The sequence below is a fragment of the Copadichromis virginalis genome, linkage group LG13 (assembly GCF_057382275.1).
Source record: "Copadichromis virginalis isolate Kocher_CV1m ecotype Utaka linkage group LG13, C_Virginalis_male_GT1.1, whole genome shotgun sequence".
Taxonomy (NCBI): Eukaryota; Metazoa; Chordata; class Actinopteri; order Cichliformes; family Cichlidae; genus Copadichromis; species Copadichromis virginalis.
In genome coordinates this window covers 27,237,196-27,251,436 of record NC_140630.1, presented here as the reverse complement: position 1 = coordinate 27,251,436, position 14,241 = coordinate 27,237,196, and the positions used below count along the sequence as shown (strand labels likewise).

The window sequence follows — 14,241 nt, the reverse complement described above, 5'->3', positions numbered from 1 at the left end:
TTATCTTAAACTCTGTGGAAATAATGCTAAACCAACAATGTGATACTTTTACCCCCACCCACCCCACAGTCACTGTCTGTGTTTGCTTGTAATGCATGCCCCCATAGGGATCTTTCCTTTGAACGCAGTTTAGTCTAACTTCAAGCACCTAAAGATACATCTAAGTTATGTTCACTACCATTTATTAAATCAAAAAAACTCAACAAACCTCAGAAACTGACCTTTCAGAGATGGCCCTCTTCAGTTTTTTGTACCAGGGCAGAGGTCAGGGGCTTTTTTGAGAAATCAGAAAGCACGGTTTTATGTTTTCATAAATATAAGTATTTTTTTTTAAACTCTTCAAAACTATAGAAACACCACAAATTTGGGATTCTGAACAGTTCTCCCCCGTCATAAGGTGATAGATTTGTAACCATAATGCTAAACTAGAGCAAACTACAGCAGCTGTTTCGATAGCAGAGCCTATCTTCTTATTGAAGTCTCAGAGGTGAATAAAGCCAGCACATTTAGCAAATGCTGAACCAACCCTTTAAATACACAACTGAAATAGTACCTCGTTATGAAAATAAACTACTTCCAGTCTTCTAAAGGCTGCTCTCACACACTGAAACTGATGCAAATTGTAACTGATGCAAGATCGTGTGATTCAGACCAGCTGAGGCAATGTGTGCGTGTGCATTAGGAGAGACACATTGTGGGTGGGGTGGGATCTACACAGCGCTTCCACGAGGGTTATAAGGACTTTCGAGCATCTCAACTCATTAGTGACAACATCTAGAAGTGTGTGTCTGTGTGTGTTTTTAAGGAGTGGCTGCAGTCACACCATCACACCTCTTGAGCTGTCTGATCCATAGACAGGAATAAGTGACAGCTCAACAGAAGAGTATATGAGGTGAGAGTGCTTTGCATGGAATGCCAGAGCTGATTTACATGTCAGCAAGAATTTGAAAGTGTGTTTCCTTCGTGTGTGCATGCACGTGTGTGTGCATCAAATGCTACCACTGGCAGCAGAGGTAGTGGTTGTTGTCAGAGTGGTGGTGTTTTTCCAGCACATGTGTGTGTGTTTGTGTGAGTCTTTAGTCCTCCACACATGAGCTCAGCTGACCTGTGTGTGTGTGTGTCTGCAAAAAGGGTTCGTTTTTTCAGATGTCCCTGTGGCCCTGCTCCCCTCAACCAGGAGTAAAGAGCTTTTAGAAAGTTTAAAACATTGACTGTAATGGAGCGTGTCTTTGAAGCAGAAACTTCTCAAAACAAGAGCTCAGAAGAAACAAAATGAGGTGGTCCCACCCCTGTCTTTAAAGGGTGTGTGGATGAGGTCACCTCACTGATTCACACATCACAATACTGAGTACTTTTTCTTCTTAAAAAAGAGAAGAAGGCGCAGGGACTCATAAAACACTCAAGGAAAAACAGCTATTCCAGGCACAATGAGAACTATGTGAGAAATGTCTTTGATGGGATTGATGTGGGCGGTACCCACTCGGTTGGGAATGCAAAACTGAGCCTACTGGGTTAATTTGTTTTGACTGATGTTGGAGTCGCTACAGCAGTAACTTGCCTGTGAAACAACAATAAGTGTACATTCAGTTAAGATTTACTGATCAGATATGTGGATTCTTAAGTAATGACAATGTTGTCGTGGATATTTTTTTCTAGTTTTTCAGAGATACTCTCGTTCTGAGTGTCAGAAAGTTTGATCAGGTTCGACAGGTCAGGCCTCAGTGCCTCTGGAACAAAACCTCCTGTTCCTATTGCCATTCATGCTAGCCTGGCACTACCCAAATGTGAAAGATGATCTTAATCCACAGACTAATAAAACTTAAAAAAATTTAAAAAAAAGCAACAAGCAACTGCACCGTCTACAGCGCACAAACACACAAACTTTCACAAATTTAGAAAGTTACATATAAAAATGAAATTTTCTTCCTCCACTCAGAAATGATCAACCAATCAGATTTGAACAGTCAGGGTTAGGATCTTCTACCTACATGGCTAATTTTCTAGGTAGCCTTAATCAAGGCATAAGCTGCTTTTAATTTCTAGTAATGTCTAGTTGGGGTATTTTCTCAACGTTATTCTTGATCACATATTGCACTCAGCAGAAAACAAACAAGTTTGCCATTTAAAATATTCAGTATGGTTTCAGCCATGGAAGGCAGCCCACATTTTGCCCACTTGCCAATAAGGATCTGCGGGACTAGTCTACTACATGTTTAAATGTTGCTGCCCTTAATAGTCAGTGACAGAAGAGTAGTCTGTTAAATGTATTTCCCCATTTCCTCCTTAACAGGTAGGCCAATCTGAATGAAACATTGCACAAACATTGTGTAGGTTAGCTTTGTCAGAATAAATTGGAATAAAACCAAGCAACTGTGTAAACATATTTTGTGCTGACACGAAATAAACCAAGGCTATTGCTGCTAACACTGGTAAGATTAGCCAAACTCTGCAAGCTAACCAAACAGAAAGTATTACATGCAGATTTTAACATGTGAGCCAGGAAGTTAACAACTAGCTAATGTCTGACATGAGTACATCTTTGTTGGCTGGTGTCCAGAAAAGATATGCAAAACCTTAAAGTTGTAGCAAAATTTAGAAAATTTCGTTACAACTTCATTGTTAACTAAAAATGATATTTCTGGGCTAGATACATTTTCTTGCAACCAACCAGTCAAAACCAAACAAAAAACAGAACAAAAACAGAAAATCAGCTAACATGAGGTTTTTAAACAGAGGAAAAACAAAACTGCAATCTGTCAACTTGTCACGCTAACCTGAACATGACCCCATATTTGGAGCACGTACCAAGTGATGCTTTCAAAATTTATGAGCCAAAGTTACATTTTTGCAACATTTCTTCAATTACTGGAATTTTGCTCGTCAACCCATTTGGGAAATCCTGCCTCTTACCCTGTTCCCTCTGGACCTTACACTTCTGCTTGCAACAAATGCTGCACATGACCACAGATGCAGAATTTCTTAATGAATTACTTTTGAAAATGTCACAACTGAAAGATTTACACAACTAAATGGCCCTGAATTATCAACACATTATATTGCAAAAAGGTTTCTTTACATAATGTGGTTGTATTAGTGTTACTTCAATACTAATTCAGCATTGTCAGGAAGATTTCAATCTAGGATTACACGGGTCAGATAATTGGAGTTAAAATACCTTCTGAGCCAGAAAAAAAAAAAAAGCACCAGCAACAGATTATTCAGCAGACAGGGCCGGGGCACAGGGCCCTTTTCAAACAGTGAGAAGGTACGCTAGCAGGGTGGAGCTGCTCTGTGGTTGGCACCGCAGTTTACTACAGCCCCGTGCTGTCTACATGACAAAGTGAGGGGTAAACAAGCCAGGAGAGAATCAGGAACACACACACACCCATTTTCATGATCCACCCGCCCTACTTTGCTCATATCTCCTACGTGTCCGTTGTGCTTTCACAAACAATCCCAAGAGAAGCCCTGCAGGACATTACGACACCTTTCCAGTAAAGTTAAGCCGGGGATGTGATGAGCGCGCAACAATGCTCGCTCAGCACAAGATTAGGAAAACAGACTTTATGCATGGGAAAATGACATTCTCCGCTCATTATGTACCCCTCCCACCAACCTTTCCATTGTTAAGATAGGAGGACAGAGAGGGTATAAAAAAAAATTTAAAAAAAACCTACACCCAACCTGACAGGGCCCCATCTGGGAAACAGGAGTTTTTACAATTGACACGTGACTGGTGCTACAAAAATATTGACTCAGAAGACCTGACCTACACCACACGGCCCAAGAATTCTACGAAGAGGAATTTTTAACCTTGATTTCACAATCTGACAACACTTTTGAGAAATGCAATTGTATTTTTTTAAAAATACATGTTAGTCTAAATTCATCTTTGTGTTGTGTTTCAAATCATCTGATATGCTATGTCTCTATTTCATCTATGACACATGTAAGTCCAAAATTACAGGCAAATAAAACATTAACCACAAATACACTCAATTGCGCAACACGTTTACCAAACAAAATACGAGTCTTGTGACATTATCTCTTTATCCATTGATTATTATCACCATATACAGGAGGCAACAAAGACAAAAAGAGGAAGTAAAAGAAAACAACAAAACATTTGTACAAAGGACCACTAGGTTCACCTCTGGTTTAGAGTGCACACACAGACACAGACACACAAAACATATGTGAGGTTTTGCAGGTAAGGTTCATAATGATTCAGATTCACTTTAATTTTAAACAGAGTGTAATGATTCATACTGGATTGGTTAAGAGATCGGCAAATAGAGCAAATGAAAAACAGATGTATCCAGAGATGACATATGCCCAAGCGCAAAAATTAAAATTAAAAAAAAAAATTAAGCAACCTAAAAACTGCAAGCATGGACGTATGAATATTCCTAACCTGCAAAATGATTCCTCCATATAATATCAGCGATAGTCATTGGTGGGCCACCGGCAGGGTGTGGTTTACCTTTGTCATGGTCAGTCCTTATCATATCCATTAAGGAATTCTCCAAAGAGTGCAAGCTAAAAGCATCAAAGGGCCGATTCCGGTCCTGCAACACAGCAAAACAGGAAGAGCGTTCGCATTAGAGTCATCACAGTAGATCGCACGCAAAACAAAGATGGGAAAGTATCCTGTAATGCTACAATGGGAGCAGAACCGGTACTGTACTACCTGTTTAACACACATTTGAAAATGATAAGACAGTAAAATTATAAACCTGAAAAAAAAGGACAAAACAAAAAACTATGATTTGAGGTGACAATTTTTAAAAATGTAGAGAAGATTTAGATCTTGCAGATAGTTATTTAGAATAAAACTTGAAATAAAAAAAAAAAATAAATATTATATATATATATATATTATATATATATATATATATATATATATATATATATATATATATATATATATATATATATATATATATATATATATATACACACACACACACACACACACACACACATATATATATATATACACACATATACACACACACACTGAAGAGGGACGATAGGTTTCTATTTCTGCCTCGTCATCATTGTGGGAACAGCCCTGCATTCCAGTCGTGATCTGCTTTACCTTCTTCAAAACGTGGCAAACTTTAACTGGCATGTTTAGCTGTTGAATTTCTGGTTAGGTACCCTGCTCAAGGGCACATCGCTAGCAACGACTTGCATCTGTCGGCAACTCCCTTTTTTGTGTGTTAAAAAGAAAGAACATTCTTGCTTTCCCCATTCAAATGCAGTGTGTCTTCTGAGTCACAGGACTAATGGAAATAAGGGATCCAGACTTGAACTTAAGTAGGTGAAGTAGGCCCTGGAGATGCCAGTAAACAGGTGATACTAAGCAATGATCTATGAGTCAGTTGCTGGGCTATCCTGAAAGCATTTTAGTATTTCACATTTACTGTTTTCAGCCTATGGTTTCCAGTGTAGAAAAATAAAATGTCACTATTGTGTTGTTGAGATGTTCCTTCATTTTAATAGTCTATTGCTTGTTTGCACAAGGTGACACATGCACATCTTCTAGTCTTTTTCACTTTCACAACCAATTAGGAAATCAGTCAACGCTTGACTCAGCTCTTGATTCAACAAACAGGATCATCCGTGAACAGATTCAGACCTGGTGCTGGGATAAGATCCAACTTTCAACCTTTCACTTTCATACTAGAGTGACACTTTTTTGGATACCATATACTGAAGAACTGTGAAGTTGTTTCTCTGTTTATGAAGCTAATGAAGCCAATAAATCTAAATAATAAATCAAGCATACAAGGATTTAAAACAGTCTAAAACTGAACCCCAGATTATTATGTAAAGGTTATAAAAGCTGTCCCTTCTCGTCAAGTCAATCAGACAGGAACTCAGCTTCACTTGAGAAAACTGGTTTTGAAACCTCCCTCAATAGTTAAAGTTAGATGCTGCAGCTGTCATGAGGTACTGAGAACTTTTGTTTGTGTGTCCTTTGGTATGCATTTCTGCCTGACTGTTCACGAAACCTCTCAAACTTTCAGATCTTGTAAGGCAGGTCGTTCTACTACATCCCAAACAGTCGGATTAGTACTATATCAGACACCTCAAGGTTAAACAGCTCCCTGCTGATGAAGTGCATGTATTCCTGTTAGGTGTGAATGAATTCATGAGAACAACATGTGTGCCAAAGGTAAGGCCTGAAAGCGCCCAACCGGAGCTAGAGTGGCGCGGCCTTGGCAGCTGTGTCCTGTGTCCGCCGCCTGAGCTGGGCCTACATTGTTTGCAAACCACAGCTATTGTTGCCCATTCGGCTGAGCATTCAAAAGTGTTATTCCCCTCACTCTGGACCTGACAGCGCCACACAGATAAAAATCTGCCCACTTGGTACAAACCGTAAACACTTAAAACGCTGAGCTTTTAGTTTCCTCTCCCACCCCTCCTTTCTGACACATATGGATGGACGCGGTGATGGGTAGCAGGTCGGAGAACTCGCAACAGTGAGATATTATGCACTATAAATCGCAGACAGAGCTCATTCTTGAACTCTTTATGCGAGTTCCCAGAGCGTGGAATGCAGGGTCGACTTCATCTAGCTTGACTATGCTGCAGCTCATCTTTCCTTGTGATCCACACATAAGACATAAGAGCATTTATCGGGGAGATCAAGATAAGAAAAAAGCCAAGCATGAGTATCTGTTTGTAATAAATGAAGGGTGCTCATAAGGTAGAGGGCTGGCAGATTTATCATTAATATATTTTTTATAAGTTATGCATTATTGTGACCTTCACAACGTCTTCTCTATAGCGCAAGAAAGCGATCGATGAGAAAAGTCCCTAAGGTAACAAGAGAGCATAATCGTTATGATTAAATTACAGGCTCCTGTTTCTCTTGAACAGCATTATAATGAGCCTTCCTAATACTGAATTAAGAATGATTAAATTCAATATGTGCTTTCCACTGAGCAACATATTTTACATAGGCACAATAAATTCATGAACTAAATGTCTGCAGCACATGCAGCAGAGTAGCATCACATTTATGCAAGTGGATCTGCTGAGTCATGATGTCATCATGATAAGCAGCTTTCTAGTTTATGCAATACACTACTGGAAAGTTAAACAATGACTCAAATATTTCCCCTTTTCAGCAAAACTTTACTGTGTATATATACTTGGTACACTGTAAGTATACTGTATACAAGTATACACACACACGCGCTATAATAGACAAAATTAAAGTGAAGTGTACACATTACACCTGTAGGAGCTGCTTGGCTGTGGAAACCAATACCATGAAGCTCCCAGTGCAGTTTTTGTGCTGATGTTATTGACAGGGGTGGTTTGGAGCTCTGCAGTTATTGAGTCAGCAGAGCGTTGGTGACTTTAATGCACTGTGCGCCGCAGCACTCGGTGACCCCACTCTGTAACTTTACGTGGTCAGACACTTCGTGGCTGAGCTGCTGTGGTTCCTAAATGCTTCCACTTTACAATAACACCACTTACAGACGATCACAGAATGTCAAGCAGGGAAGAAATATCAAGAACTGACTTGTTGCAGTCATGGCATCCTGTTACACCATGCTGCTCAAAATTCGATGAGTCTTTTAGGATGAGCCATTCTTTCACAAGTCTGTCTGGCATATGAAAAGGGAACACTTGTTTTTACATGCCATGTGTGCGCACAGCTATACCCCATCATAAATTAATCTGTTGTGCGGTTTGTTCTACAATTCTTTTGATTTGATTGTTGAATTTAAGACAGAATAAAATAAAATCAAGCAAATACCGATCTATCAAAACGTTTGATTACTCAAAAGAATGAAGTTTTGAGAAGATACTTTGATTTCCCCCAGAAATTTAGACCCTAGTCCTTTTGGTCGAAGCACAAAGTTGCTTTAAAGGTTCTTAATCTCGGAGGAAAGTTCCTAGGGTGGAGGCCTTGGAGTTGTCAGTTAACAAACGGCATGAACCTTTTATCTGGCTCAAGCTGCCATGGGGAAAAGAAAAAAAAAAAAAAAAAAAAAAAGGAAAACTCCATGCCAGCTATACCTTTTTAGATGCATTTGAATACAAGAGTCCACCTGTCCGTCTGTCTACTAACACCCTTCTGAATCTGTATGTGATTACAATCACAGAAGGCCAGGGTATCGCCCTGGAAGATCATGTGAATGTGTGTGTCAGGGTTCACACTGACATATTAAAGTGAATTCCACACATTCTTCTGCCTTCCGAGCAGCAGCCAGTGTCAGGCGCACATGTGACTGAACCTTCAGCCTGCGCTACATCGGGAGCATGTGAGTAATACCGAGGGAGAGCTAAACTATGACAGCAAGCACACCTGTCACCAGCTGTCCGCGTGGTTACCACAGGGTGTGTACCCTGCCTGCTGCTCATGCAGCAATTTCCCTGAGTTTCACTTCGGTAAACAGGCCAGTCGACATGTGGCTTTCTGACCTTGCATCCTGGTGATAACTCCTCTCCAATTATGACGTTATTGCCAAACAGCTAAGTGTGAACAAAACACACGAAAGAGCAATGAGCCTGTCTGACTAAGAAATTCTTAAAATAGCTTAAAAACAACATTACTGGTGCAATAAAAGTCACTGCCACAGGAGCTGTGAGTTGTAAACATTTTGTTTTGTTTCCTGAAGAGAAACCTTGATCATAATGACCAGATATCACAATACATAATATAACAAAAAACGAACTAGAATCAGCTGACTGTATTTAAGTCACTACCCTAATTATTCATCTGGCACCACATGAAAGCACAAGGCTGCTGTACTTCATCTCTGCGGTCTGCCTGAGTTTCACTTCAGTAAACAGACCACTCCATACAGCGTGACATGTGGCCCCCTGACCTTGTCTCCTGGTGATAAGTCCAGCTGTAATCCAGCCAAGTCAAGAAAGCTCAGGCAGAGGCTCTCGGTCAAGGGAACCGAGTAAAAAAGCCTAAAGAGTCGGACTGACAAACACAATCACTATCTCCTGAAAGGCCTATACATTTCAAGCCGGCTGGAATTTCACCCCGTGTCGAGTCACATTTCATCTGTCCTCTCTGTTCATCTGCATGTACCACTCAGGTCACATGCATCTGCGGCTACTTATCTGAAATAAGCGGTCATAATGTGCAAATACTCATGACTCACGACTTTGTGTCTTTGAGCTTATTGCCAAGTTGCAACTTGAGTAAAATTTCAAATCTTTTGTAACCCTATAACAGAGACCAAATAAATGTTTGCTGCTCATAATTAGGCATGTCATTTATTTGATCACAGGCCGGACTGTAGTACCGGTAGTTTCCGGCGTTTATCTGTCTTTTCCCGTGTTTAATATCCTTGTCTGGATTTAAAAACTAGGGTGTAATGAATTAATGTTTCACGACTCCTTAGCGTGCACCATCTGCATCATTACCAGACACACAATTTATACAAGTGTGCAAACTCCGGCATAGTTGTCACACTGTATTAATTGCTCTGGTATTTACATACAGGAGTTTGCAGGTTTTATAATACATGGTTAACATTACTGAAACTGTCTCCTATCCAAACCATGATCGTATGTTAAACCTACCCAGGTAGGTGTTTTTTGTTTATTTTAAACAGCTTCAGTACAAATTGGTTACGTGATTGAGGATGTATAGACCTCCTGTTAAGCTAACTCTTGTGTACGGTCTGTGAGAATCTCCAAATATCCCACATTTTATGAAAGATGTGAGTCGTAGAAGTGTAATATAGAAATTGGATGACTGGGAAATATGCACAGTGAGTCCAGTTACAGTTATATTGATGCAGCTTAAGCCAAAACAATGTAATATATATACACAAATTGAGCTTGGGTCCTTCAAGCTCGGGTCCTCTACCAGAGGCCTGGGAGCTGTAGGGTCCTTACAGACAATATCTGATCACATTTTAAGTTGGCTTACTTGGAAAAGAACAAACAAGGCAGACACGTGATTACCCATTTGAGAAGGTAATGCAGTATTTGGCAATGTCTCGTCTTCCAACAGACAAGTTAATGAAGGACGGCTCAAAGAGACCCTGCTCTCTAGTTTTCACACATACAATCTTAAGTATGGGCCAAGCGACGGGAAATAACACTGCTAACATGCCAGTGCGGAACATTTCACTTTAAAGCCAGATATACAGTCTTTATGTGGATGTTTATGCCCCTGATACCTTTACCCGTTTATCTGTTACCGTTACTGTGGCTGATGCTGGTGGTATTAATCTACAGCCTCAAGTAGTAGTGGTACGTTGTATTTGGACTTTTTAAAATAACAATTACTGACAGTTTTCTGTCTTAACATAAGAACTAATTCATTTGTTTAACCCGCCCCGCCCGTGCGGATTTTTTGACCCTGAATAACACTCTTGCTATCTTCCGGGTTGGACCTGTGAGTCATTTTCATACCGCCTACTTTTCCATCACAGGCCAATCAAATCCTTGTATGTTACTTTCAAGTACTGTGAAAAATGTTTGCAATAATGACGAAAGCTTACATGATAACGAAGACGGTACTGATACATATTTTCTCAAACATAATGCAGCCTTCAGTTGCCAGCATTAGTTACGACATATTATTTACTGACTTAAACACAACATGTCACTTATTCAGTGATCAAGCGGACACGACCCCGCCGCACTGAAAGTCTATAGCGCTGCCGTAAATATGAGAATATAGAGGATAACGAGGAGCACTTGAATGCATCGTGGGTCCTTTAAACCCCACTGAGCGTGAGCTGGCGCAGGAAAATTAACTATTAAGTCCAATGAATCGTGTCTATTTCTAGCACTGATTTGGCATGTTTCTTTTCGACTGCATAAACAATCCGTGATTAATACTTAAAGGTCACTGTTGTATTTGACTGTGAATTGACCTAAACAAACACAATCTCCCGGCACATACAAGCCACATAACGCTGACAGCTACCGGCAAAACCCGACTTTCAAGTAAACCGCATTAAGTCGCTGCTTAGAAACTGTCCGCATTTAACGTAAACATTGAAATTGATATGGGAGTCAGTTTTTTTAAACCAACAACAACAAAACCCACAGACATTTGACCACGTTTATGATGCATGTGGGGAAGTAATTTGAATAACTAAAAAACATTCACCGTACGCTGATAAATAGACCTGTAAGGACTTCGTGGTGCTGCTGAGCTCAGGGTGATCTAACTTTTCTGTAGTTCTATCTCAGGCACTGGTGGCTTATTTACATAGACATATATTTATATATATAAATAGACCCTCACATGGCACTTATAGTGCCAGGGAGAGCAATCAGACTGAAACATAAAGCCTGGGCCTATACTGGGCCTTCTCTTACACCAGGGGAAGTGTTTACCTGGAAAGGCAGTATGCTGTTGCTGTTGTCAGTCCTGAATGCGCCGTCCTCCACCCAGGGTTTGGGGCCGAGTGGACCGGGTCGTGGGAATTTTGGGGGTGCTATAACATTGCTGCTATAGGGCTTTTTCATTGGGGAGATTGGGTTCAGGGGTGACGGCACTCCGACACCAACTCCAACCCCGACCCCTACCCCGACACCCACCGCTCTGCGTGGGTCCCTGCCTGGCTGCAGCCCGCTCCAGGGGTTCGAGGCTGTGCTCCACGCCGCGTTTTGGTGATTATTCCAAGCGGACGACGAAGGAGAAGACGACGACGAGGTCCCCTTGCTGTTATTCATGATGGTCTGATAAGCGTTTCTCTGTGGGAACGGCCCTTGGTTGGGGCTGACGGGGGATCTCCTCTGCTGGGGCTGCTGCTGCTGCTGCTGCTGGGCTTGCTGCTGATGCTGTTGCGACTGGGGAGCCAGACCGATCTGCGGAGAGAAATTACCCCCGAATACCGGGTTGACGTGGTGGGGGAAGTTCTGGAAAAGCATCGTCCCGTTCACCGAGGGTATTCCCTGGAAAAAGCTATCGTCCACGGCATTTGTGGTTCCAGTGGACCAAGTGCTCCCAAACGATGACGGAGGGGAGGAAAGGGGGCCGCCGGTCTCCTGCGGCTGGTGGTGGAAGCTCAAGCCGGGTAGGATCGGCGACTCCATCGGCGCTTTGTCCTTGCTGCCGCTGCTCAGCGCTGAAGCCGCTTGGTTGTTCCCGGTCGACGGACTCTCCGACTCGGATGAAGAAGAAGCGGGCTCCGATGACGGGGTCGGTGTGGAGGGAGGAGGGTCTGCTTGTGTCGGATCTTGCTGATGGTGAGGCTGGGCTTTGTTTTTGTCCATCAGTAAATCATCCTGCATGGTTTGCTGAGCTGCAACAGGGGGAAAAAGATACGAGGAGTTATTATTATTATTATTGTTGTAACTCAGGAGCTCATGCACCGGGCTTGCCGGGCTTCTGTAGAATCTGATGAACTGGGACAACTCCGAGAAGGATATGATGTTAGAGGGACCAGCCAGCTGCAAAGCGAATGCGTGATCACCCATTTAGACGAAAAGGAGAAGAAGGAGAAGAAGACGAGGACGAGGAAAAAGCCCCACTTCCCAAGACCAGAATGATTCAGAAATCCCGCAAATTATACACGGAGCATAGTATGGCAGCAGATATTCACCAGATTTCGCCACGTCTCGTTTTTCCCTTCCACACAGGAACTCCGGAGCTGCAACGTGAAACTGATTCAGTGTGTGTGCCTGTGTGCGTGTTTTTGCCCAAGAACCTCCCCTATATTCATTTACATACGTCAGTAAATACAGCTGTCCTTCAGCAAGGTTAAAGCCACTTCTACCTTGACCTACACACACACACACACACACACACACACACGACCACAGAGGGTTTTTATTTTTAATTTATTTTTTAAATAATATCCAAAAAGACGCACACGGTCTTTTTTACGCATCAGAAATTAGGTGACGCACCTGAACCAATTGAATCGGTTGTCATAAAAAATAAAATGTCCCTAGAATAAAAAACAAAGTGGATATACAATAATTTAATAAAGACGACGAAGTTTACTGAGCAAATTCGATCATAAAGAAATAATAGCTTCTGCTTTAGACTCCTAGAAGGGATTTAATAGAGCGCAAAGAGAGACTCTGCCCGAGGTCCGCATTGACACAGCCACGGGTTGGCATTTACATAGTACAATATGTACCTTGCATTTGCAGTCAATAACTTTTAAACTAGGGCTGGAATTTAACTGAAAGTCTACTCTGTCTAAAGTAAGAGGCTTTACCTTTCATGCAAAATCATCCCCTCTTTGCATTTGGAGACAACGCCTTGGAAAAGCCCAATTAACATACACGACCTGCACTATTATCCCGTCAGCAAATTTACATTTAGAATTACATTAAGTGCCAAACACGCCTGGTAATCTCAACAATGAGCAGGCAGGGCAAGCAGAAATGTCAAACACAGCAAGATACTCTGATCAGGGAAACGAAATTAAGCAGCTGAGTATATATTCTGCCAGCTGGAGCAAAAGGCACAACTATGAGATATGACACTTTGGTGTCAAATCATTGTCAGACTCATCTGGTCTGTTGATCGGAAACTGTCTCCAGAGAGCTAACATACAACCTACACACAGGCCTTTCAATAGTAGTCTCTAGACTGACATAACAGATCATTTCAGTGCTATAATGACAGCAACACAAGTAAGAATTTCATATTTAATCGCAACAGCATTCGTTACACATACACTCTCACCCACCCCACCAGTTAATCCGTGTTTTCTCCTCCAGGATCTCCCGATTCCAAGGTCATCAAAGAAGCACAATCAGTAGGCTGTACAGTGGCTCACCTCACCGGCTCTTTACCACACACACAAGGCAAAACCTGACCCTTCAGCTGCCTGTTTATCGCGCTGATCGAGGCACCCGATATACATTTCATCAAGCTGTCTTGTCTTGAAATCCCTCTGTATAATCCACATGCTCCCCCTCCCTCCACAAAAACGACAAAACAGCATGCACACACAGCCTGGTTTTCTCTTTGCCTAACATGAAGTTTGAATTTACCTTTATCGTTCACCTTTTGGGGACTCTGTAAATAAAGATATTTCTTGTTTGCCTCGTCTGGGTTTAGATATGACAAACGAGCTACCCTTGTGCCGAGGTAGTCAGCAGTTGCTTGAACAGCTGATTGACTGCGGCGCATGGACGCTGGCGAGTAGCCTGCTGGGAGTTGTAGTTTCAAACGATAAAGTGGCCGGTAAGCAAAGGTGTCTGTCTTTCTGTCTGTCAGTTCCATTGAATTTAGTGTAACTTATACTGTATACTTTTTTTAAACAGGCACAT

The 14,241-nt window shown here is 41.7% G+C and overlaps 1 protein-coding gene across 8 annotated transcripts in view; it reads right to left on the bottom strand.

Annotated features, from left to right (window-relative positions):
• Positions 1-14,070, bottom strand: part of cpeb3 (cytoplasmic polyadenylation element binding protein 3) — a 41,428-nt gene extending 27,358 nt beyond the window's left edge. For 2 of the 8 annotated variants that reach the window (XM_085478331.1, XM_085478333.1), the window contains exons 1-3: positions 12,555-12,612; positions 11,344-12,254; positions 4,415-4,568 (exon numbers count right to left, since the gene is read on the bottom strand). In XM_085478331.1, the coding sequence (XP_085334457.1) occupies positions 4,415-4,568; positions 11,344-12,243 (1,054 nt within the window). In that variant the 5' untranslated portion in view covers positions 12,244-12,254; positions 12,555-12,612. The other 6 variants (XM_085478334.1, XM_085478335.1, XM_085478336.1 and 3 more) reach the window with 5 other exon arrangements.
• Between the last annotated feature and the right edge of the window lie 171 nt (positions 14,071-14,241).